This window comes from Notothenia rossii (assembly GCF_949606895.1).
Source record: "Notothenia rossii genome assembly, chromosome: 1".
NCBI lineage: Eukaryota > Metazoa > Chordata > Actinopteri > Perciformes > Nototheniidae > Notothenia > Notothenia rossii.
In genome coordinates this window covers 14,507,397-14,530,886 of record NC_136912.1, presented here as the reverse complement: position 1 = coordinate 14,530,886, position 23,490 = coordinate 14,507,397, and the positions used below count along the sequence as shown (strand labels likewise).

At 37.7% G+C, this 23,490-nt stretch overlaps 3 protein-coding genes across 12 annotated transcripts in view; 2 read left to right on the top strand and 1 right to left on the bottom strand.

Moving 5' to 3' along the window:
• marchf1 (membrane-associated ring finger (C3HC4) 1) overlaps nt 1-1,313 on the top strand; it is a 33,796-nt gene extending 32,483 nt beyond the window's left edge. For all 8 annotated transcript variants that reach the window (XM_079692671.1, XM_079692672.1, XM_079692668.1 and 5 more), the window contains one exon: nt 21-1,313. In XM_079692671.1, the coding sequence (XP_079548797.1) occupies nt 21-346 (326 nt within the window). In that variant the 3' untranslated portion in view covers nt 347-1,313. The remainder of the gene's footprint in view (nt 1-20) is intronic.
• On the bottom strand, nt 1,206-6,706 carry tma16 (translation machinery associated 16 homolog). Its single transcript, XM_079692766.1, has 7 exons — nt 6,280-6,706; nt 6,078-6,187; nt 4,715-4,752; nt 3,748-3,832; nt 3,459-3,607; nt 2,051-2,093; nt 1,206-1,776 (listed from the first exon to the last, which is right to left on the bottom strand). Exons 1-7 carry the CDS (start codon nt 6,280-6,282, stop codon nt 1,596-1,598), a joined length of 609 nt encoding a protein of 202 aa, XP_079548892.1. The 5' UTR covers nt 6,283-6,706; the 3' UTR covers nt 1,206-1,595.
• Nucleotides 6,707-10,402: 3,696 nt separating this feature from the next.
• tmem154 (transmembrane protein 154) lies at nt 10,403-22,532 on the top strand. 3 transcript variants are annotated; one of them, XM_079692743.1, is made up of 9 exons: nt 10,413-10,840; nt 11,588-11,704; nt 14,116-14,166; nt 14,551-14,613; nt 14,893-15,051; nt 16,210-16,264; nt 16,533-16,609; nt 18,677-18,719; nt 21,179-22,532. In XM_079692743.1, the coding sequence occupies exons 1-8, from the start codon at nt 10,753-10,755 to the stop codon at nt 18,706-18,708; spliced, it is 642 nt and encodes a 213-aa protein (XP_079548869.1). In that variant the 5' UTR covers nt 10,413-10,752; the 3' UTR covers nt 18,709-18,719; nt 21,179-22,532. The 3 variants fall into 3 exon arrangements, with proteins under 3 accessions (XP_079548870.1, XP_079548869.1, XP_079548871.1); XM_079692744.1 differs by lacking the exon at nt 18,677-18,719 and having other exon boundaries at nt 10,403-10,840; XM_079692745.1 differs by lacking the exon at nt 14,551-14,613 and having other exon boundaries at nt 10,416-10,840.
• The last annotated feature ends 958 nt before the right edge of the window (nt 22,533-23,490 follow it).

Below are 23,490 nucleotides of genomic sequence, written 5' to 3'. Positions count from 1 at the left end.
GCTGATACGTGTGTCCTCAGGTGTGCTCGAGTGGCCCTTCTGGACGAAGCTGATCATGGTGGCTATCGGCCTCACAGGCGGCCTCATCTTCATGTACATCCAGTGTAAAGTCTACCTGCAGCTGTGGCGCCGCCTCAAGGCCTTCAACCGCATCATCACGGTGCAGAACTGCCCTGAGAAGGACGTGCACCACCCTCCGCCCCGACAAAGCACCCAGACCGAAGGCAGGCAGGGGACGGTGGAGGTCCCCATCAGCCCGGCCCCCTCCCCGGCTCCAGAGGCTCAGCAGTCGGACTCTGAGATGTCGGTGGAGGATGCGGTGGCGCCGGCACAAAACCCCGTCTGACCAAATCTGCCCACGCTCACCAAGAGTCCAGAATCACACGATGCTCATCACACACGGTGAGCAGAGCGTGGTTTTTAGACCTCAGCGATGTTCATTTCTGCTCCGTGATGACTGATCTGGAGTCAGGGACTGATTTAATCTCCTTCAGGGTCCACTGAAAAGCTAAAGGGACGCGGATGTGCAAAGTAACAAAGAGAAGAGTAGGTGAGGAGATGTGAAGGAAAATAAAGCCACCTGCAAAAGATTCTGTAAAGACTTCAGTTGCTGCGATATTGAGATTTATTCCTGTATGCACTTTACTGCACTGACATGATTTAAAGGTGAGTTCACCCTGAGGATGCTATTAAAGGTCTCGGTATTCTTCAAACAAACCAACATACCCAGTAGGGTATGTATATCCTACTGCTTAGAAAAGGGAGCTTCATTCAGCTGTGAGCGCGACTCCAAACACAATTCACAAAAGCTAGATTTCTCTCTCGACAGACATTAGCGGCATTAGACATGATATTTTTAGGCACATGTGAAAGCCGCTTCAGATGCTGAGGATAATCCGACCAGGGCTTTGTTTGAAGCATACTGATGCCTTAACTCTCTTTCAGGACTTCAGACACCAAAGAGTCAAGATGCGATAAGTAGAAAAATATTGTCTAAACAGTATGTAAAGCTCAGTGTTAAAATCTGAAGATGTAATATTTTTGAAAAAGCTGATTTGATTTATTATCATAGGCCAGGTTTGAAGATTTCCTAATTAGCTAATCTCAAGTAGCCCAGTTGTTGATGATTGTGTTTTTGCACTCTGCAGCATTTAGACTTAACACACAGTGTGAGTCAGTAACAAGTATACACAGAAAGAGGCAAATGTTGTTCACACCTGCAGGTTTAATTTGTTTTTAAAAATCTGTCAGGTCACAGAAGATAACATGTTCTCTGTCTTATGGCTACCACAACATAAAGAGCACTCAACATCTTTGTCCAAACTTTTTTTCTATCTCTGATTGGATAAAATGGCAGTATTCAGGTTGCATACAACTCATATGTGTTTGTGCAATAAACAATGAATGTAGAACCCCTCACAGGCCGCTGTGGAGTTACTGAGCTTTGAAGAAGTGATACAAGATTAGTTTTACATTTGAGTCTGGCGCCACCTTCTGGACAGTGGTGGAGCAGCAGCCGTCTGATGTTCAGCCCTGCAGTCAGTTGTCCCGTAAGGACCACCTAAGATTTGAGCTACAGTCCATTACCAAAATGTTCAGAGTAAGTCCGACATCAGCACATCCTCATCTAGCTGGTCATCTTCATCATCCTTATTATCATCATCCTCATCTGCGTCTTCAGGTTTATCATCTTCTTCATTCTTTGTCTCCAAGTCTTTTTTGAACACCTTTCGCAGTTTGATATTTGGAAGTTTCTTCAGGTCACCAGTCCACTCCCTAATCAATGAAATAACACGTCATCAAACTTTGAGGTTTATGAATGATCACGTGCTTAAAGTCACAATTCTATTAAAGAAAATAATAAATAAATAAATGTTAAACTAAACGAAAAAGAAATTCTATAATCTGCCCACACGTAAATACTTTGAATTAACATTTAAATTCGTTTTTTTTATGATCGGGTTCATCAAACTGGATCGCCATGGCTGCTTTTCAAAAATATACATTGTAATAAACAGAAAATAAAATGTGTTATTTTCTACCCACTCACCTGAATGTTTTAAGGTTCTTAGCATTTATGATGTCTGGGATCTCTGTGAAAAAGACAAAATAGGATCATGAATATGAAAGCTTACACATCTTCCGGCACAGACTAAAAACTCATCTCTTTCGACTCCACTTCGAGCAATACAATTACTAACAAAGCACTTATATACTAATAAAGGACTGGCTTATCTATAGCCAGTTGAGTAGCACTTGAAATGTGTTGGCTCTATGAAACCTGATGTACTTATATGATTCTGTTTGTAATGTTGTATCTTCTTGGTCGAATGCACTTATTGTAAGTCGCTTTGGATAAAGCGTCAGCTAAATGCAATGTAATGTAAATCATATGAGTGTATATATATATATATTAATGCTGTCAAAATTATCGCGTTAACGACGGTAATTCATTTTTAGAATTAATTGCGTTAAAATATTTAACGCATGCGCAGAATGGCCTGCTCCATACATCCCACCAGTGGCAGCGCCAGGGTATGGCGGGGGGAGGCTATAGCCATACCAATAAATGGCTAACCCCCACCATGAAAAATGATGTTAAAGTAAGCAAAATAAAGTCCGCCAACTCGCGCGGAGTAAATTGCACAGACAGCAGAGTAAGATTGATTTCAGTAGCCACTTGTCTGGAAATACCGAAGACTAGAAACTGTTTTGAAAACTTTAGTCACGTAGTGATCGTCTTCTCAATAGAACATCTTTGATAATGTCTTCTGGTCAATCAGAATCAGGATAACGGCGTGGTGTTGTTGCAGGAAGTCACGACGGAGAATACTTTTGCTGTAGTATATCTCTATGCATCGATACAACATTACGTGTTGATAGAAATCAACACGTAATGAAATAAGACCCCACGGTTTGATGATTGATAGGTGTGTGGGCTGTCTTTCATTTTGACTCACAGAACAATGTTATAATAAACATACATACATGTTAAATGGATATATCCGCCTTCTTTCATTTATCTTTCCATTCCCATAACAATATACAGAAAGAAATGGCATATTTTGGACATAGTTCGAATGGTGATTAATCATGATTAATTAATTTTTAAACTGTGATTAATCTGATTAGAATGTTTAATCGTTTGACAGCCCTAATATATATATATATATATATATATATACACATATATATATATACACATATATATATATATATACACATATATATATATACATATATACCCACATATATACATATATATACATATATATATACCCACATATATATACATATATATATATATATATATATATATACATATATATACCCACATATATACATATATATATACACATATACACATATATATATATATATATATACACATATACACATATATATATATATATATATATATATATACATATATACACATTGACATGATGTGTACTCACCGAACCCAACGTCCTTGTACTGCTCGAGCTCTCGCTCCATGGTTTGTTTGACGACAGCTTCCCTGGCGCCATGGAGACGACCCTGCCGACCTTTGATGCCGTTCACCAGCTCAATTTGCTCCAGTTCAGATTCAAATCTCTGGAGGTACCTGCACACACACAAGCTCTGTCAAAATCATATGGTTACAGATGCGTCTTTCTTTGTTTTATGTGTTAATATTGGTATTTATTTTAAACTTGAAAAGACAGGTGGCAAAAACTAAATCAACATAAATCACAAATGTCTGACCTCTCAACAATGTAACAGGCATCTTTTTTGGTGAACGCCGTCTTTTCTGTATCCAAATTCTCCTGAAACCACATCAGCTTCTCACCTGAGAGTTGAGAGACAAATAAAAACAATAAAATTAGTGTTTGATAGAGAGCATTTTTTTCTTGTATGTGAAAAATTCAAACAACTACCGTAATTTTCGGACTATAAGCCGCGCCTTTTCCCCCATTTTTCGACGCTGCGGCTTATATAACGGTGCGGCTAATCTATGGATTTTTACAGCTAACGGCCACAAGGGGACTTCCTAAATCTATGGGTTTTACAGGTTACAGTCCACCACCTTTAACTCTATGGGCTCTATGGCCGGTCCGCGCCCCCCACCTTTAAGCGGCGGGCTCCAGCAGGAAAAGCTGGAGGCCGGAAAAGAGTGAGACAGGTAGCGCGCAAAAGTAAAAGTGGAACCGAGAGTGGTACGAGAGACAGAACGAGAGCAAGACAGACAGACATTACGAGAGCGAGACAGTTTGTCCCCGTACCACTGGTTGAAAACCGCTGCTGTAGATCACTGCCGGTACGTGCGCTGGGAGCGCACCGTTTAAGTTTGAAAGTTGAAAAGTGTGTGTGTCTGAAACGCTATGTGATACAGTACAGTTTACACAGCACATGTTCTGTAGCTACTATTGCACTAAATGGTAACACTTGAAAACGTTTTGCAAATATGCAACTTGTTTGTTGAAATGTTAATAAATGGGAGCTTCCTCCAACAGCCATCTCTTTCCCGACAATCCCCTCTGTGCACGAACCCTTACATATGGTAATTCAACATTAAAACACCTGCGGCTTATAGTCCAGTGCGGCTTATATATGTACACATCATTCAATTTAGCTGCTGCGGCTTATATTCAGGTACGCCTTATAGTCCGAAAATTACGGTAAAATACATTCATAATACATTTGACATTATATGAATGATTCACATGCATACCTATGCCGCTCAGACGTGTTGCTTTGTCTTTATTCGATCTGCAGAATCAGAAGAAAAACAATATAACATTAAGATTGATTAAGAATTAACATTGTTTTGATACTTGGATGTAGGTCGAGGTATGAGAGGATTTCACAATAATGCTCAAAAGTATTAGTGTTTTTTTAATAGATTTGATAATGACAAGAAATAAGTTAAAAACAAGTCATGGTTATCGGTGATGGAAGTTTACGAAGTAGAATTGAGTACCTTCATTTAAATGTTACCTTTCACTCCACTACAGTTCAAACAATCAATCAATCAATCAATCAATCAATGTTTATTTATATAGCCCAATATCACAAATATTACATTTGTCTCAGTGGTCTTCACAGTTTGTACAGAATATCAGTATGACAATACGACACCCTCTGTCCTTAGACCCTCACATCGTACAAGGAAAAACTTCCGGAGAAAATCCACATTTTAAAGGGGAACATGAGAGAAACCTCAGGGAGAGCAACAGAGGAGGGATCCCTCTCCCAGGACGGACAGACGTGCGATAGATGCCGTGTGTAAGTTCAGATATTTGTAATGGTTTCCTATACTTAATGAATCTCTAGCTTACTGATGTAGTGGAGATTAATTGTTCAAACAACCAACAGTATAAACAGTGATTAAAATCCACGGTGCCCCCACAAATATAATCAAATTCTGTGGGAAACCCTCTTGGCATATATCAGCAATCTTTAGGTAGTATTAACAGCACCAGAAGTCATGAGTGTTCAAATACAAGTTAATGACAGTGGTGTAAATTACATTTACTCAAGTACTGTACTTAAGAACAATTTTGAGGTACTTTACCCGAGTATTTCAATGTTGTGTTACTTTGTACTTCTACTCTACTAGGTAGAAAATCGTGCACTTGTACTCCACTAAATTTATTTTATATATTTAGCTACTTTACGTATTTTGATTAATGATTTGAAATATTAATCAACACTTTAGTTACACCTGTAGCGAATTCACTGCAGTATACACAGTAAATACCATCAGTTGCACATTTAATAGCTTTGATAACACATTAATGCATCGATCATTATAATCAAAACACATGATATATATTCTTCAAAAATGGGCCAATCTGCATAATGAGTACTTTTACTTGAGAAACATAAGATAAATATTAGAGGTACTTTATTGATCCGAATTTGGGACATTTTTGCGTAAATGTTGATTGCAGGACTTTTACTTATAACAGAGTATTCCTACTATCTTCTTCTTTCTAAGTTCTTCTAATTTTAATCAAGTACAATATCTGAGTACGTCTCCCACCTCTGTTAAATTAGCTGCAGCTGTAAATATGTCCTTTGTATGCTCTCACCTATTCTTCTTTTTCAGTCTGATTTCTTCTGCGGCCAGGTAAGCAGCTTTCCGGCTGTACGGGTGACAAACCTTCTCCGGAGCCTTTCCATTTCCTTTATTAGGCTTCGGCTGAAACACAACAAGAAATAACTTGTTAGCTGCCGATTTGAATTACTACAAGAGTTCATATTACAATTACAGCAATTACAAACCAGTCTTACCATTGTATCTGTTTGAAAACACGTGTGGATGCTCCTGTGTTGACAGTCGGACCGGAAGTGGTCCGTCTTCACATTTGTTCCGGATGCGTTGCGGCGAAAAAAAGGTTCCGGATTTCGAAGAGTTTAACAAGGAGGTAACGTGGATCAAGGATGCTTTTTCCTTTATTATTAATTCAGTTTACCGTCAAGATGCGGGCAAGGATATGCCAAACACAATGTGATGCTGCTATGCCAGTACTAGACTAAGAACATAGCAGTGACGAGAGTAACCAAGACGAGAGTAACTGTGTGCTACATTTAAATTAAAACATTTTCATTTTGATAATTAATTTCTATGTTTGTCGATAATATGATTTGACTTTTTAGACACCAGGGATTTTTAAAAGTATGCTTTTCCATATTATGTCAGAGAAAAATCTTGTTTTGCATCCCATGTGTGTTACTCGTATTGGGTGGTACCTGGTGAACAACAGGCCCTCAGGATCTGAGAAGAGCAAGACAGCAAGAACAGGTATTTGCTCAGTCTGACTCTCACCTGTGTCTACCTGTGTGGGAAATGTGATAGGTGTTATGTCAAAAATGAGTTCAGTTTCTGGTTTTGCATCTGTAAAAGAGTTGTTGCCCTAGAAGGAAACGCAACACAAGTAATGAAAAGAATATAATCTCTACATGTACAGAGACGGTGTTACTGATCAGTCCAGTTCAAGCTGCAGGGTTCCCGCGGGGTCTTAAAAAGTCTTAAATTTGATAATCTGAATTTAAGGCCTTAAAAAGGTCTTAAATATGACCAAAAAAATAAGAAAGGTCTTAAATATGATTTAGAAGGTCTTAAAAATGATCGGATTTGAAAGGTACTTCTGTGTTGCGATCGCGTCTAAAATGTGTTTTGGGGGAAATGTCCGGGCTGCAAAGTAACCAGTACGGTAAGAGCCTTTCAGTTCCCCCCGACAATTTGAAATAAATCAACATGGAACCAGCAATCACTAACTTTGTTTCCCCCGGCCCCTTATCGGAGAACACCCAGCTAGTAACCTAGCAACCAAGCTTCAGCTAGCGGCAGTCAGAAACTCATGTCTCTTCGAATCTACTTACAAATAAATATGGGGAAGTGTAAGTTAAACCGTATTTGGTTGCTTGGTTGAAACCAGTGGAGGGGAACGTGTTTGAAGCCCGCCGCCACTTTTGCAAAAGAAAGCGTTTGTTTTGCTAATGTAGCGTTAACTAGTGCAGCGTTAGCAAGTGCAGCAGCTCCCGCAACAACACCGGGGGACCTCCAGGCAACGTTTGGGTCTACGTCAACCCTAAAAGCGGAGGTGCTGTAGAGGCCAAATACCGTAGCTAAACACCAATCATACAACAGCAATGATGAAAGATTGTAGCCAAGGCAGCAGAGCTCTGAATATAGCTCTTGTTACTCTCACTCTCTCTCACTCTCTCACACACACACACACACACACACACACACACACACACACACACACACACACACACACACACACACACACACACACACACACACACACACACACACACACACTCTAGGGCTGCTCGATTATGGCAATAATCACGATTATGTTGGTCAATAATTAATATCACGATTATTAAATACGATTATTCGTTGACTTTGAAAACATCCATTTATTGAACTTAACTGAAATAATTTAAACATTATCTTTTTAACTGTTGATTACATAGAACGTATAATTCAACTGAAAAAGTAATACAAAAATTAATTAAATAAATGATATATTTAAATAAATAATATCAAAATAGTAAATACCAATAAACAAGATCAACAAATATTTTGGAGCGCACTTCCACAAGCTACTAAACATATATAAATATGATAAATAAATATAAATTAGACTCAGATTAATTAGATTAAATATGTTGTCACTGTCACAACCTAGCAAAGCTAAATAATTGTTTTTTTCGATTATGTTGTTTTTGTAATTGTGGCAGGCCAAAATTGTAGTTGCGATTAAAATACGATTAATTGCACAGCCCGAACACACACACAAGCACACAGAGACACACACACATACACACTTTTTGGTTAACACAGTTCTGTACTGTTATGCTGTTATGTTCAGTTATTGTTCTTATGTTGAACATGAATACATTTACTTTGTAAGTAATTATGGGACGTATTTCTTCTTTCATAGCAATTTTCCTTCATACCTTCTTGCCGTGAAATAGGTCTTAAATTCTATTCAAAGTGGTCTTAAAAAGGTCTTAAAAAGTCTTAAATTTGAGTTGGCGAAACCTGCAGGAACCCTGAAGCTGCCTCCGAGAGACCAGTTGAGACCAGTCAGGCTTCAGGCTCTGTGCGGTTGTTAGTGAGATCAGATACGAGGAGAGGAACAAGCCCTGGTGTGCTTTAACGTTATCTTCTTAAAATCAAGAACAACTTGTCACTTTAAGGATTCTGTTGATAGTATTTGTGTATTACTCTTTCTGAAATTATTATTTGAGGATGCATCATGTGCATTTCAACTTGTTATCAGCTACTTATTTCCTAATATGCTAAAAACTCAAAGCAAAGAACGTTCTCATTTTAGTTTGGAAGAACTTGAATGCCCTGCTAAGAGCCCAAACCGTCACCCTTGATCAGACAGGATAAATTAAATTATTTTTGCGTAACATCAGGGCCCGAGCTCCCTCATGCTCTTGATGGTCTAAATGCTCTGAAAGGAAAAAAAATCCTTTGTCCAGATGTCAATGTACTTTTGGCAATAACACATCAGTGTCCACACCATCCTTTGGTGCAACAGGATGTTTCATGAGCATCTGTGGTGAGCTCAGATTTCTTAAACTTCTCAACTATAACAAAACAAGAAGAAGGAACCCTATAAGTAGTACCTGATATTTTCCGTGGTATCACACAAAATGTAACCCTCTCAGTTTTCTAGTTTTTTTGTCTTAATGAAAGAACTACCCAAAACTTGTACTAAAATACTATATATAATATGGACACACTACTAAAACCTTATCTTACAGCATCTGATCACCATGACATTTGGTACACACATTTATCAGAAGCATTTCTCATATAGCACCAACATTAAATCACATTTTATACTCGGCCAATATTTTTGTTTATGTCAAAATACCTACAAAAGTAATGACATTTAAATCTCAGCTGTACTTTGCGTTTACTTTTTTTTTTTTAAATCTATAGATATTATACACATTTTTAAAATTAGTTTATTGAATTGTTTTAATTTAATTTGATATATAAAATTGGACTCAAATGTGTTATTTTGAAAAATATAGTTTTTATTTCTATATTACAATGTTATGATGTTTACAAAACATATTATAACATTTCCTCACATAATAGTTGAGTGTCATGGTGCATTGCTCTCTAAATTCAAATTGTTATATTTTAATAGTTTTTGTCTTTCTGTTGTGTTCACCGTCTGAACTTGTTCTGTCTTTTTTTCAGTCGTGTGTGAGGCGTGTGAACTGTGTGGTTGGTTTCACCTCCTGGCTCAGTTTGAGTCATCATTGCCAAATGGGCTCCTGGAGATACCCTACGAAAGCAGAGCGAATTACCAAAGAGGAGGCTCTAAATACTGTAATTTGCCAGGTGTTTAAACGTATATTTGTACATGATACAGTCACGATACAGAGTATTTAGATTCAAAGATGGTAGCTGAGTTTGATGACGGGTGGCTTCCAAGCCCCTGGCTGTTTCTGTGATCTCTCTGATATGTAGTTCCATTTCATTTAATGGGAAGTGACCTATGTTCTTCTTGAGAAATGTGTGTTATTAGTCAGCAGCACAGCCGGATATTTCCTTTGTAAGATCACAACATATTGCCGAACTGTCTTTTTGTTTATGAGAACTGTCAACCAGTATTCAGAAGAAGTGTCAAACATGATTTTTAATGCCATTTGAGATGATCATTGTCACTGTTGATTGGAAACTCAAACCCCCTCCATCGTGTTGAAACCTGCTACCACCTGTTTCTGCTGTGAAGTGAAGAAAACACTGTAGAGACTTTTAAAGTAGACCAGCGGCTTTTATCCACAGGTACCCATTACAGCTTGCCCCTCAAATTCAAGCTTCCTCACCACAAAGCCTGCCTTGTGATCCTGAGTTGTATTAAGACACAGATCAAATATGCAAATGCAAAGCCTCAGAGTTTATTTAGGCAACAGCAGTTTGACAAGAGATACCTGACCAGCTGGCCCTCACAGAAAATAGGTTTCTACTTCTTTTAAAGTTTGCTCAGCTTCCCCCTCTGCGGCATACCTCCCCGACAAGAATGTGATTGTGCTGCAGCTGAGGAGCCGTCCGACTTGTGGCGACAGGCACACACAGCCGATTGCATCACATCCGAGTTATCTGAGTGAGTCGGAGGGTGTGTTAGAAAGTTTTTTTTTCTCTTCCAGTGAACATGTTTAGTCAGATCAGGAAGTGTGATGCTGTGACAGTAGAGGAGGAAGCGGACTCACAATGGCACCATGTTTGCTTCTGGGACTGGAAGCATGAGAGGGCCGGGGCTGAAGACCCCTCTGCTGCTGCTGCTGCTGCTGCTGCTGCTGGGCACAGGTATGACACCAGGATCCGGCTCTTTACTCTCCTGTCTCCCCCCTGCTCTCTCCTTTGGGCTTTACTCTACTTTCCTGGCTTTGTGACTGTGAGTGGAACTTCTGGACTGGAAGGAGTGTGAAACGTTTTGATAATGAATTCAAAACATTAGAAGAACTAAAAGTGAAAGTTGGCCCTATGTCACTTCAGTCCACTTTTTGTCATAGCTTTGCCGTTTGTAGAAACTCAATCCCTACTCTATTTCAAATGAATCTCTTCTCAAAGTTTTGATAAAGCTAAGATCAGCTAGGAAACCTTTTTTAAATCTGTACATATACACCTTAGTCTTTAAGAAACGGTAATTGGATTCCTCTTTTGGGTCAAATCGAGTACATTTTCTTGAACAAAAGGAACTTTTTCTCACAAAGTGAACTATTCGACTGCGTGACGAAGCTATGTCAGCAACACATTGCTCAACTTGTTGAATATCTCCTCCTACTCCTTGCTGTTCAGTAGATACTTTTGCAACAGTTTAGGTTTGTGTAGTAAACTTTTGAAATCATACAGGCGGAAGTCTTGAGTTCCTGTGTGATGTGACACTTATTCAGATGTTATGTTAGCAAGTAAGCTGGTGAAACCCCTGCAGGAATAACTCTTCATTCACATGCGCTTTTCACTTCACCGAAATAATTGCAGCACATGTTTAACTACCTTTTCAGTGACAAGGCAGCGGCATAATATAAAGTGATGGGTTGTGTTGAATTTCAGTGTTTTGCCAAGAAGAGGATGATGCAGGCACAGAAGAAGAAGCAGACACAGACATAGAGCCTGAGGAGGAGCCCGGAGAAGTAGAACCAGGGGATGAGGAGGAAATAGTGGACCCAGGTGAGACATGAATAATGTAATACATTTGAAAATAATAATGCATGATGTGCCCAAAAGTAGACGCTTTGAGGTCTATTATTTTATTTTATTTTCGGGTGTGCAGACAAAATAATTGAGATTCTAACATTTATTTTCATTTTGTTATTATTCTTTTTTTTCCTTCTCACACATGGTATTATATAGTTTGATATTTTCATTGACATGGTCGCATAAACAGTCAAAAATAATGAAACATACAATAATACATACAATAATAAAAACAAAACCAATAAATAAGGCAGTGTGGCGCAGTGGATAGAGCCTTGATGTTGGGATCAGGGGGTCACAGGTTCAAACCCCACTGCAGTGGGCAAGACACTTCACCTCAAATCGCTCCTGTGGGGATTGTCCACAGTACTGAGTATGTAAGTCGCTTTGGATAAAAGCATCCAACAAGTAACATGTAATAAATAAAACATTTATGAAGTCATAAAAAAGGGTTATATGTTGTTTAACACTTTGTCCAAAGAGCACATTTTTTAAAGAATAAATACGATAGGAAAAACAAGCCAGTTATGATGCAAACACAAAATCAATATCAAGCAAGAATTCATTTAGAAGCAAACACTTTAACCATGACTGCTTTTGTCCAGATCTCTTGAAAGTACTCAATTTTTATTAGTTTTGACAGGTTTTTTATTTTAAAAGATCTTTGTGCATTTGTTTGCTAGGCGTAGAAATAGATCGCAGACACGGTTGAAAGAGGGGTGCTAATGCAACAAAGACCTCAACCTGGGGTTTTTACCTTTTATCCATAAAGCAAACAGTCACTAAACATTTAGGTACTTTTGCACTTTGTTCTAGGAAAAAGCAGCAGCACATTTGAACAACTACAACTAATTGTTTCTCATGACAAAAAACATTAAAGCAAAAAACATTAAACCAATATTACAAAAATAAAATACAACAATCTTGATAAAGAAAATAAGAAAATACAATGTTGTTATAAAGTGCAAGTGACCCTATATGAGAACACTATTCAGTTTGGATTCCACAGGAAATGAGGGTGCTACAGCACACAGGGATATCTTAAACATCAGTGTGCTTTTGACTTCGTGATTTCCTGTTTCAACTTTGTGCCTTAAGATCTGGAAAAAGCCAGGTCCACGATGAGAGACTTTACAGAAAGAGCAGCAAACTGTATTTGTTTTGGTTTGATTTTCTAGGTTTCAATGACTTAGTCCTCAGTCTTCAGATGTTTCGAGATCAAGAACGTTTTTTCTAAGTTAGATTGTCATTTATTTGATAAAAGGAGCTTTTTGTCACTGATGGAAATTGTGATTGTAGAATATAAACTATTAACTCTCTTTCAGGCTTTAAGGGTGTCACAGGTCGAGTGGAAGTAGGCTGAGTCATTGGTTACTTGTTGACGAATAAAAAAACATTATTAGGATGTGCACAGATTATTTGGTCTGGATAGATATGAAAAACGTTTTATGCTAAAAGTATTTGCAGAAATGTTTCAGGCTGACCTTATTTCTATCTGGTCCTCTCACTGCATTCACAGTCTTTGTCAATAGAGTTGCCGCTTTTAATCAGATATATAGGAATGGCCGAATATAGGAATACATACTGTGTATCTGTAACGTAAATAGAAGTAAAAACACAGATGGTAGTTTTGTGTTTCGGTTGACTTTTGTACTCCTGTTTCTCTGGACGACACTATCGACTCTTCATTTTGGTCAAACATGCTGTCGAGGTTCGCCTTCTTTCGTATATTTGAACCTGAATGAAAAAATGAAAGGAAAGGCTTCCTACAAGTCAGAACGTGAAACCCTTTGTTGAGCTGGGAGCTGTTCCAGCAGCTCACTGTAATGGCTGTGGTTTTCAAATCAGTGCAAAGGCTCTGACGTCTTTAAACTGTAATGAACCCTGTGGCTATAATAATCGGGAATGAATACAGCTGTCCCCTTTGATAATGGCCACTGTCACCAATAAAAAGTATGTCTGAATTGAGGTGTTAAAGGTCACATAGTATGCAAAACCCACTTTTTCATGTCTTTTATACATAAATGTGTCCCCTAAAAGATTTAGAAAGTTTCATGAAAAAAGATTCTTTCTCTATTTGTCCTGATCCATTTATATAAAAACCTGAATTAGCTGATCAGATTTTGCCCACTTTGTGATGTCACAATGTTTTTTGGGGTTGTGTAACCCCCACCCTATCACCTGAATCTCCTCCTAGAGCACCATTGTGTTTTTTTAAACCAAACATCTCTCAGAGGCAGAGACATGTTTTGTATATATCTGAGACCTATAACATATTGTTGAAAAAGATTATGATCGGGGACCTTTTAAAACACACATGTAAATAAGAAGTCTTACTCTACGAATGTCCTGATGATGAAGTGCCTCTCTCTCTCTGTCTGTAGATGTTTCTGAATCCACTCTAATTCCGGACCTCACCGCAACATATTTCGATGGTAAGTCAGCTTTTATTCTGAGTGGTGCTGTTTCTGAGGAAAAGCCCAAAATCTCAACCTACCCTCAGGAAAGGTTTTGAACATACTACAGAGCACCACGTCCTACAATGCTCATGCTTTACTTGATTAATTTTCTTACCTTTAAATGTATTTGATCTTTTTTTGGGGGAGAATATATGATAATGGATTTTTTATTAAATGAATGTCTTATAATAAACACGAATTAAAAGAAACACCAAAAACCATGAAAAGCAGCATTTCTTGAATGAATGCGATTCTATGTCACATTGTGGGACATTGTAGTAGAGAGAAGTAAAACATGAGTTAGTACTCACTGTGAAGTTTCAGAAAAATCATCCAACTTTCCTCTGCTGTTGCTTCCAGTTGAAACTACCATTGGAGAAGAGCAGGATGGCTCAGGACGTTATATCTCCGAGCCCTATGATGGTATGTCAGACCAACCATGGCCTCACATACCTGCACATTTACAGACCTACTGTAAATGTAACAACCCTTGTATTAATCCTTTAATGACAGAAAATTGCAGCAGAACACATTTATTAAAGATTACGCATCGTATAAAAAATGCCCAAATAAAGCCAGAAGCTATTAAAATCTTTAATCCCTGGTCAAGGTTATACAAAGGATTGCAATCAACTTAAACAAAAAAAGTGCAAGTTGGAAAAGGTAAGGAAAAGATGGACGACTGTTTATACTTTTCAACAGATGAGTCAAACACCACGGATACGACCGACCCAGAGCCGGATGAGGGTCTGGGTCTGCTCATCATCCTGATCCCTGTGGTGCTGGTGGTCCTCATCATCGCCATCATCGTTTTCTGCATCTTCATCAACCGCAGGTGGAAACAAAATCAGATGGATCAAGGTATGTCTATCACGAGAGGGAACACGTACTATATAACATGTGCGATATTATTATTATTATTATTATTAATAATGTTCGATAAATAACGTGCAATTACGTAACTACCACTACGGTTTTTGCACTACTAAATACTGTTAATATTTACATGAATTATGTGACCGTCTATGTTTCCTGTTGTTATTGAATTGCTCTTTTTACTGCACTGTTAGTGGACCGTGTTATTATTATTGTGCTGCTGTGTTTATTGTGTTTTTGTAACTCTGGCACAACAATTTCCTTCGGGATGAATAAAGTCTTATCTTATCTTACCCCTGGACAATTAGGATTGTTTTGCTTTTATTTGCAGACATCTCTAATAGGGTCAATGTATTTATTTCTGTTCAGAAGTTTAAACAGTTTTCTATAAAATAATAGTGGCATCTGTCTATATAAATAAATAAATACATTTAAGTTTTCGGCACTCTCGCGGGAATATCTCCGCAATTGAGCGAGCTTAAGTTTCAATTGCATGATATAGCCCAGCGCAACACCTTCATCACATGTTGCCACTTGTTTTTACCATGTTCAGGCGATTTGTAATCTGTTCTAGAAAAAAGATGTGATTTTGGATATTTGTGGAGTTAGGTGGTCCGCGAGTGTTTTTTTATTGGTTAAGTAGTCCTTGGTATGAAAAGGTTTGAGAAACACAGGTCTACAGTGAATATGTGTACCATAATGTAAATATTCCTCTACTGTCATGAAACCCTTTTAATTAAAGTGTTTCAGTCTTAAAACTTATACACAAATATATGTTTCTGGATCATTTGAGCGTTAAATAGGAAAGTATATTTCCTATAATATTGAGGAACTGACCTTATTCGTGTTAAAAACAACTCGGAAATGTATCAACACTTGTTATTATATATATGACTACTAAATGACTCAACCTTTTAAGCCTTGGATCTTTTAAGTTAAAGATGTGTTTGAATACTGTAATGCCTCAGTGGCCCAATATGTTATCCTTGTTTTATTTGGTGGTCTTTTTATTACAATTGATCTTCTTTAACTGTGTTTATGTACGCACCAAATATACCAAGGCAAGTTCCTCGTATTTATAAACCTGTTTAGCAATAAACCTGTTTCTGATTCTGTTAAAGAGCCATGTTTTTATTCTCATAGAGCTGAGGAAAGAGGATCTATATTTGGACGGGTCCAGTACAGAGAAGGTTCCTATGTAAGTATGGATACTTTTACTTGTTCTCTAGTGCTGATCATTTGAAGAACTCTTATTAAACTCTTCAAGGTTTATTTATTATGTTTACAACAATGTTCACAAGAGGTTAGGTTTTCAATATGCATACAAGTGTGAGTAATTTGTAGTTATTATAAACACAAGTCGACTACAGATACCGACAGCTGGTGTCAGAAACATTGAAGTTCATTTGCTCACCTTGGTTTTTTGTGTGGATTATTTGATTGTGTTGAAACTTTGTACCTTCCAGGCCCATGTTTGAGGAAGACGTGCCCTCTGTGCTCGAGCTAGAAATGGAAGAGTTAGACAATTGGATGAGGAAGGATGGTGAGTATCTTTTTAACATAGAGCTGTAGCGTATACATATGTATGTACTCAGAGGTGGGAAGTAGTGGAGTACAAATACTTCGTTACTGTACTTAAGTAGATTTTCCTGGTATCAGTACTTTACTCCACCACTTGTTTTTCTGACGACTTTTTACTTTTACTTCTTACATTTTTAACACAAATACCTGTACTTTCTACTTCTTACGTTTTGAAAACAGGCTGGTTACTTTAGTTTTAATCTGTGTTTGGTGGCGTGATCATTATTATTTAGAGCCATTGCGTGCCTGTTGATTTGAAAACGATCCGTGTATCCATCATTTCCTGGTCTTCTCTAAAGAAGAGGGACCAATGAAAACGTTGTTATTTTGCCGTTGCTCAGCATTGAAAAATTCGTTAGCTAACAATGACATTATTGTTCTATTAACATAAAAATAGGTCAGGTACTCTTTAAAACAGCTGGTAGTTATGGGTACTTTTTACTTAAGTACATTTTGAAGCCCACACTTCTTTACTTTTACTTGAGTAAAGAAGTTTAGTCGGTACTTCTACTTTTACCAGAGTGTTTTTAAACACGAGCATACTTCTACTTGAGTAAAGGATGTGTGTATTTTTGCATCTCTGTATGTACGTATAGACACGTACTGTATGTGCTTTATTTCCTAAAACTTCAGTTATTTCGCAAAATACAATTAATAATATAAAATATACTCATGAAATAAATTCAGATTTGTTGCCGGATTAAAGTGATGTCCCCATCAATAATTGATATTATAGAATATTATTATTAGGGCTGTCAAACGATTACAATTTTTAATCAGATCAATCACAGCTTAAAAATTAATTAATTATGATTAATCACCATTCGAACTATGTCCAAAATATGCCATTTCTTTATGTATATTGTTGTGGGAATGGAAAGATAAATGAAAGAAGGCGGATATATCCATTTCACATACAGTATGTATGTTTATTATAACATTTTTCTGTGTGTCAAAATGAAAGACAGCCCACACACCTATCAATCATCAAACCGTGGTGTCTTAATTCATTACGTGTTGATTTCTATCAACGGGGGAGTACTTCAGGAAAGTCGACGAGGGGGGGGCTAGTGGAGTACTTCGTGACCACAGAGTGTGTGAACGTTGTGATGAGCTGTTTTAGCGCAGTTCTCCAGTGAAGGGGGGGAGTCTCCCTCCGCAGCCGGTTGGCGTAGTTTTGGCACAATTCCGTTGTACAGACCGACGTTAACAGCATCCCTGTCTGTGCACACGGAGACCGACTCTGTCGTCCGGTGATCTAACCGCCTTCTGGAAAAGCTTCACAAGTACATCGGTACGCAAATGCACTTTGTGACAGAAGTGACTGTACGCATTTCAGATTACGCACATAATCTGCGTTTATGTGCACCCCTGTATTACAGCAAAAGTATTCTCCGCCGGGACTTCCTGCAACAACACCACGCCGCTATCTTGATTCTGACATTATCAAAGATGTTCTATTGAGAACTGCGTGACAAAAGTTTTCAAAACCGTTTCTGGTCTTCGGTATTTCCAGACAAGTGGCTACTGAAATCAATTGTACTAACTGCTGTCTGTGCAATTCTCGGCGCGAGTTGGTGGACTTTACTTGGCCTACTTTAACATCATTTTTCATGGTGGGGCTAAGCCATTTCTTGGTATGGGTGTAGCCTACCGCAGCCATATCCTGGCGCTGCCACTGGTGGGATGTATTGGGCGGGCCATTCTGCACATGCGTTAAATATTTTAACGCAATTAATTCAAAAAATTAATTACTGCCGTTAACGCGATAATTTTCATGTCATGAATTGCTACTTTTTTTGGTAACCTCTTTCAAGATGTTCCCTATGGTTCCAGAAATATAACTTCAAAAATGGAAACCACTTTTTTAGCAAGAGCCAGATTTGTTTTTGGAGTTTACCCAGCAGAGGTCGCTTTAGCTCTTCTTGTTCAGTTTGTCTGGTGTGAGTCAGTGGTTTTACACACTGTATATTTCTTAGTGTGAGGGTTAAGTGAATATATTAGTCATCTCATGTGGTTTGTTTTTCAGATAAACCTGCAGAAGACTCTAAACATTTATGAATCTACTTATGGTGAGCATGATTTACACTTATTAAAGGTATGTCCTGTTTATAAACACATGCAGATGTTAGTCAGTTTCTTGTCATTTATCCGTCAAGACCAGAGAGATAGTCTCATAACTTATAAAATTCACTATTAATATTAATATGAAATCAACTTTTTGATGTATTTTACTTTAAAATGTTGTTTTCAGATATTCAAACAAATCTTAATGCATACAATAAAGTACATTTGTATGTATTAACTGTATCATATGTATGAATAATTTTATTTGCACTCCTGCTCTTCTGTGGCAAAGTTGCTAAATCATAAGTCTGTGTCACGGCCAGAGTAATTGTGCTTCAGGCAAACTTCCTGCAGCTGTTCCTTCAACCCACTTCTGTTTTTAACTTTATTAGCTTTTTCTCACATCCCCTTTTACATCAAAAAGCATACTTTTCTTATACAGGAAGTCAAAGTATTGATAAGGATTTATATATATATAAACAAATCATCATTGAGTATGTTTAATGATAAATCTAATCAGACTCAAATCATAATAAAAACAACACAAACAATAACCAACAAGTATTAAATCCTTCAATTGTTAATGTTAATGGCCCTCTTTAGTGTTTTTCTTTTGATCAATCCATTACAAGTTCCCTCTTCTAATCTCTTATTATGTATGTTTTCCCTGAAGTTCATCTTGTCACCCAGCATGCAGTGGGATCCTTTTAAAAACATCTCATTGTAATTTCTTCATTTGCTGCTTTAAGTAGGATTTGTAACAGGAACATAATTGTTTTCCCCCCGAAAATTACAAAAGTCAAGTCCAAGTCAACTTTAATGTCAATCTTACTCAGTTTGTGTTTACAGACAGAGACGTTTCCAACAATCCCGAATATACAATTATACAATATACAGATATGTAAAAATATGTATAACATATGTCCTATATACACAATCAACAGACACATTTACACACACATTAAGATAAAAAACGCAACAATCAATATATACAAAATTACAGTCACTTCAATATCAATATCTTTGTTGCAATTTTGTCCAGAGAATGTGCATTTATTGCAGATTGTCCATAGCAGCATCTATTGAATTATCTCACTATAAATACGCCCAAATCATCAACATAAACATCTACCTTACACAATAATGCTAACAAAGACAGATCAACAGTGGACTTTGGCTCTTTCCAAACAGTTTGCGTTTCCTGCCAGCCCGTGTTTGTTGTGATGCACCAGCTGGTTTCAGTATGGCTGATGAACTGTGACCCTCTCCTCATTTCACATGGTACTTATTGAGAGCCCAAACACTCCTAACACCTGCTAGTGATTACAGCAGGCATGCATGGGAGTGTGGTGCAACCTAACCCCGGGATAGTCTCTGTTTCTGGAGGTCTGGAGGGAGGTCAAGGTCCACTTCACTTACTGTTGACCAACATCCTTTACACATGGCGTTTTCCCAGGATTTTATCGCTGACGCTGAGCAAGGGTTAGAGGTTACTTTCATTCACTGTGGAGGCCCTCTGCACACACTGGGTTACACAAGAGATCTCAAAACAAAAGTTAATGTTACTGCTGCTGCGGTGGCGTGTTGCAGCCGCTCTGCACTGTTTGTCAGAGCCGTGAAATGCCACTGTAACTTGAGCAAATTAAAGAAAGCTTATAAAATGGTGTTGAAACTGATTAAAAAAGCAGGTTTTGAAACCTGCCAATTACACTGCACCGGGAACAATTTGAGCCATAGTGGATCTACTCCCGTGAGAAACATGGTTTAGTGAAAGTCGAAAAATTCAAGGGTGGGTAGAGAAACACTATGTAGGAGAAGTACTATAAAATAGCTACTTGAGTCAAAGTTAAAAAAAACTGTCGTAAAAAAACTACTCCATTACTGAGTGATTTCATTAGAGGCATTATATTCCATCCATGGATTACATGCATACAGTTTTATCAGCAAGTACTAACAAACATGCAGAGAAAAAGTGTCTCACCAGCAGCATCAGACAAACGTCAAAAGGGTTTAATTTCTTATTTAAAAAAAGAGGAAAAACATCATGAATCCTCAAAGAGAGCCTTGAATGAAGTCTGCAGTGTGTGTTTGCTGCATGTACTCTGCTGTCATTGAGGTAGTGCTGGGAAATATCTAGAGGTAAATATATTGGAAACAAATGGCTAGAAGTGTGTTGCCTCGTATCAAAGTAGGAGTAGGTATAGCAATTAGTACTAAATAGTAATGGGTAAGTCCCATATGTTTTATTTCAAATGTACTTCAGTAAAACATTTTCTGCAACAAAAAAAAAATACGGAAGTACATACAGCTGAGTTAATATAAAGTACTATTATCCACCGCCTGAAGACTTTGTTCAAACCTAATTACGGAAAATGTACTAAATCAGTTAAGCAAAACTGTCACACAATGCTTTTGTCACAAGAGTTCAGAGAAAGAGATCGCTCACATGATTTCTTTTCTGCAGGTTAACAAAGGACACACAGTGAACAATGCAGCGATGCCGACGTGGACGATCTGACCGTCCTCCAATCATCCGGCAGCATCTGTGACCACAGGGACTCATTTGACTGCCAGGAAAATACATCACAACACTTCAAGGACACTTTCATTGCTACAGTAAAACAATCAACAAGAAGAACTTGTTCTTAATACAGTGGACAACATATGGACTTAAATCTGCTTAAATAGTGACTGTCGGATCAGTGTTGTGTCTTTTTAATGTGTGGTTTCTGTCGTGCATTGCAATACTTTTATTTAGCTGACAATGTTATCCCTGGCAAGTTCTAATAAGTGCATTCAATGTGAGTAAAGCCAAAATATTGCAAGAATCAAGCAATTACATTATCATCACCATGCTGATATACTGAAGGTGCCACATTTGCAAAACTGTGATGAGAAAACTTTATTTTTATTTTTTAATATCATGCCCAGGTGCAGTTCGAACAGATGAGTTTTCGGTCTGTGACGGAGGATGTGTAGGTGATATGATTGATTTAGAAACTGTCAAGTAGTAATCTCGAATAATCCAATAATAATAATGCAGAGTATTTTCTGCCTCGATGAATCAGACAGTTAAAAGTTTAAAGAACACGGTGTAGCTACCAATTATCTTTTCTGTATTCATACTTTTGAAAGAGTATGTTGTCATCTTAAAGCTAATGTAGTGTTAACTCCACACAGATATGACTGCTGTCGGCCCCTGAATGCCTCTCTGTTGTGTTTCACTGCCCCTGAACGCCTCTCTGTTGTGTTTCACTGCCCCTGAACGCCTCTCTGTTGTGTTCACTGCCGGTCCCTCCAGCTGCAGGTTTTAACTGGGAAATATCCTGTTGAGGAACGCAGGCATGCATGACAGAGGGCCACTCCTTTTCATGCCTGTGCGGAGCTGCTGAGGAGAAAGTGTGTTTTATTCAGAGACTGAAATCTCTCTAAGTGTGAAATCAGTCGCAGTCTATTTCGGAGTCTTTTGATAAATGATTACCCGTCGCAGAAAATAACTCTCTAAAAGCTGCTGCTGCTGCTGATAAGATTTCCATCTCTTGCAGTAGATTATACTTTGTGTCTACAGATGCTGTTCGGATGTTTTGTTTCCAGTTTTGGCTTAAAAGTGTTGAATCTAAGCGCTCCTGACACTGATCTTAGCGTCAGTGCAACTTTCTCTACACGTTCATCAGTATTTTGCAGCATCTTGCAGTGTAAATATGAGAATACAGAATACCAAAAGATATTGTTTTTAAGGAATGTAAATATGTCAAATGGGCTGTAGCCCTGTTGTTGTTTTGCTGATGAAGATTTGAATAAAATTTGAATTGATAAAATCTCTTGATAATATCATGATGGTGTTATGACACTAGGAATGGCAATGTTGCTCGGTCCGACACCTTGTTTTAGACTGAGATATAATATAAACTACTAACTGGATATATTTAACTTATGTACAGACGTTCCAAAGGGTAAAACTCTTCGATTAATTGCTAAAAGATCATGACTGTACAGCGTTCATGCCCCTCAATCAATTATAATATAAAAATTGTATTTAATGTACTAACTTGGTTATATTTTGCATTTCATCTATAGCAGGTCAAATGTTTACTTTTCTTTATGACCTAATACTGTACCTGCTAAAAATAGGTGTAAGTTGTACTACAAGCTAGTTAGCACTTTTGCTAATGCTAAGATGAAGAACATGGTAAACCTGTTACACATATTCATCTTACTAAGGCCATCGTGAGACGGCTGACATTTGATCTCAAAGCACAACTCGATTCTTAGTCTTGTACATGGTGTCTTATGTAGAAAACCTACATTATTTGTTCTAAATAATAAAGATTAATAGTGTAGTCAACTAATTAAAAACCTTTTAATTCTTCATAATGGTTTGAAAATAACAGAACATTAGATACAAAACATCAGGTTGAAAGTGTCTTTGATCTGTTCAATATGAGCTCTGAATGTCTAAAGGAATTCACATCAGTGGCGGGTCTGAGGGAGCGAGAGCAGACAGGCCGTACAAACCAATGAATACAAATGAGAAAGAGACTCGCTCCATTGTCTCTCTTTCTCTCATCATTAGATTTCTAGACAGCATTTTAATGTCTCGCCTGGTGAGGTCTGGCAAGGCAAGGCAAGGCAAGTTTATTTATATAGCACCTTTCAACACAAGGCAATTCAATGTGCTTTACAAAAATGAAAGACATTCAGACAAAAGCATTTAAAAACAGTCATTAAAAAGAAAAGATAATAAAAGAAACATTAAAAGAAAAAATACATGAATAA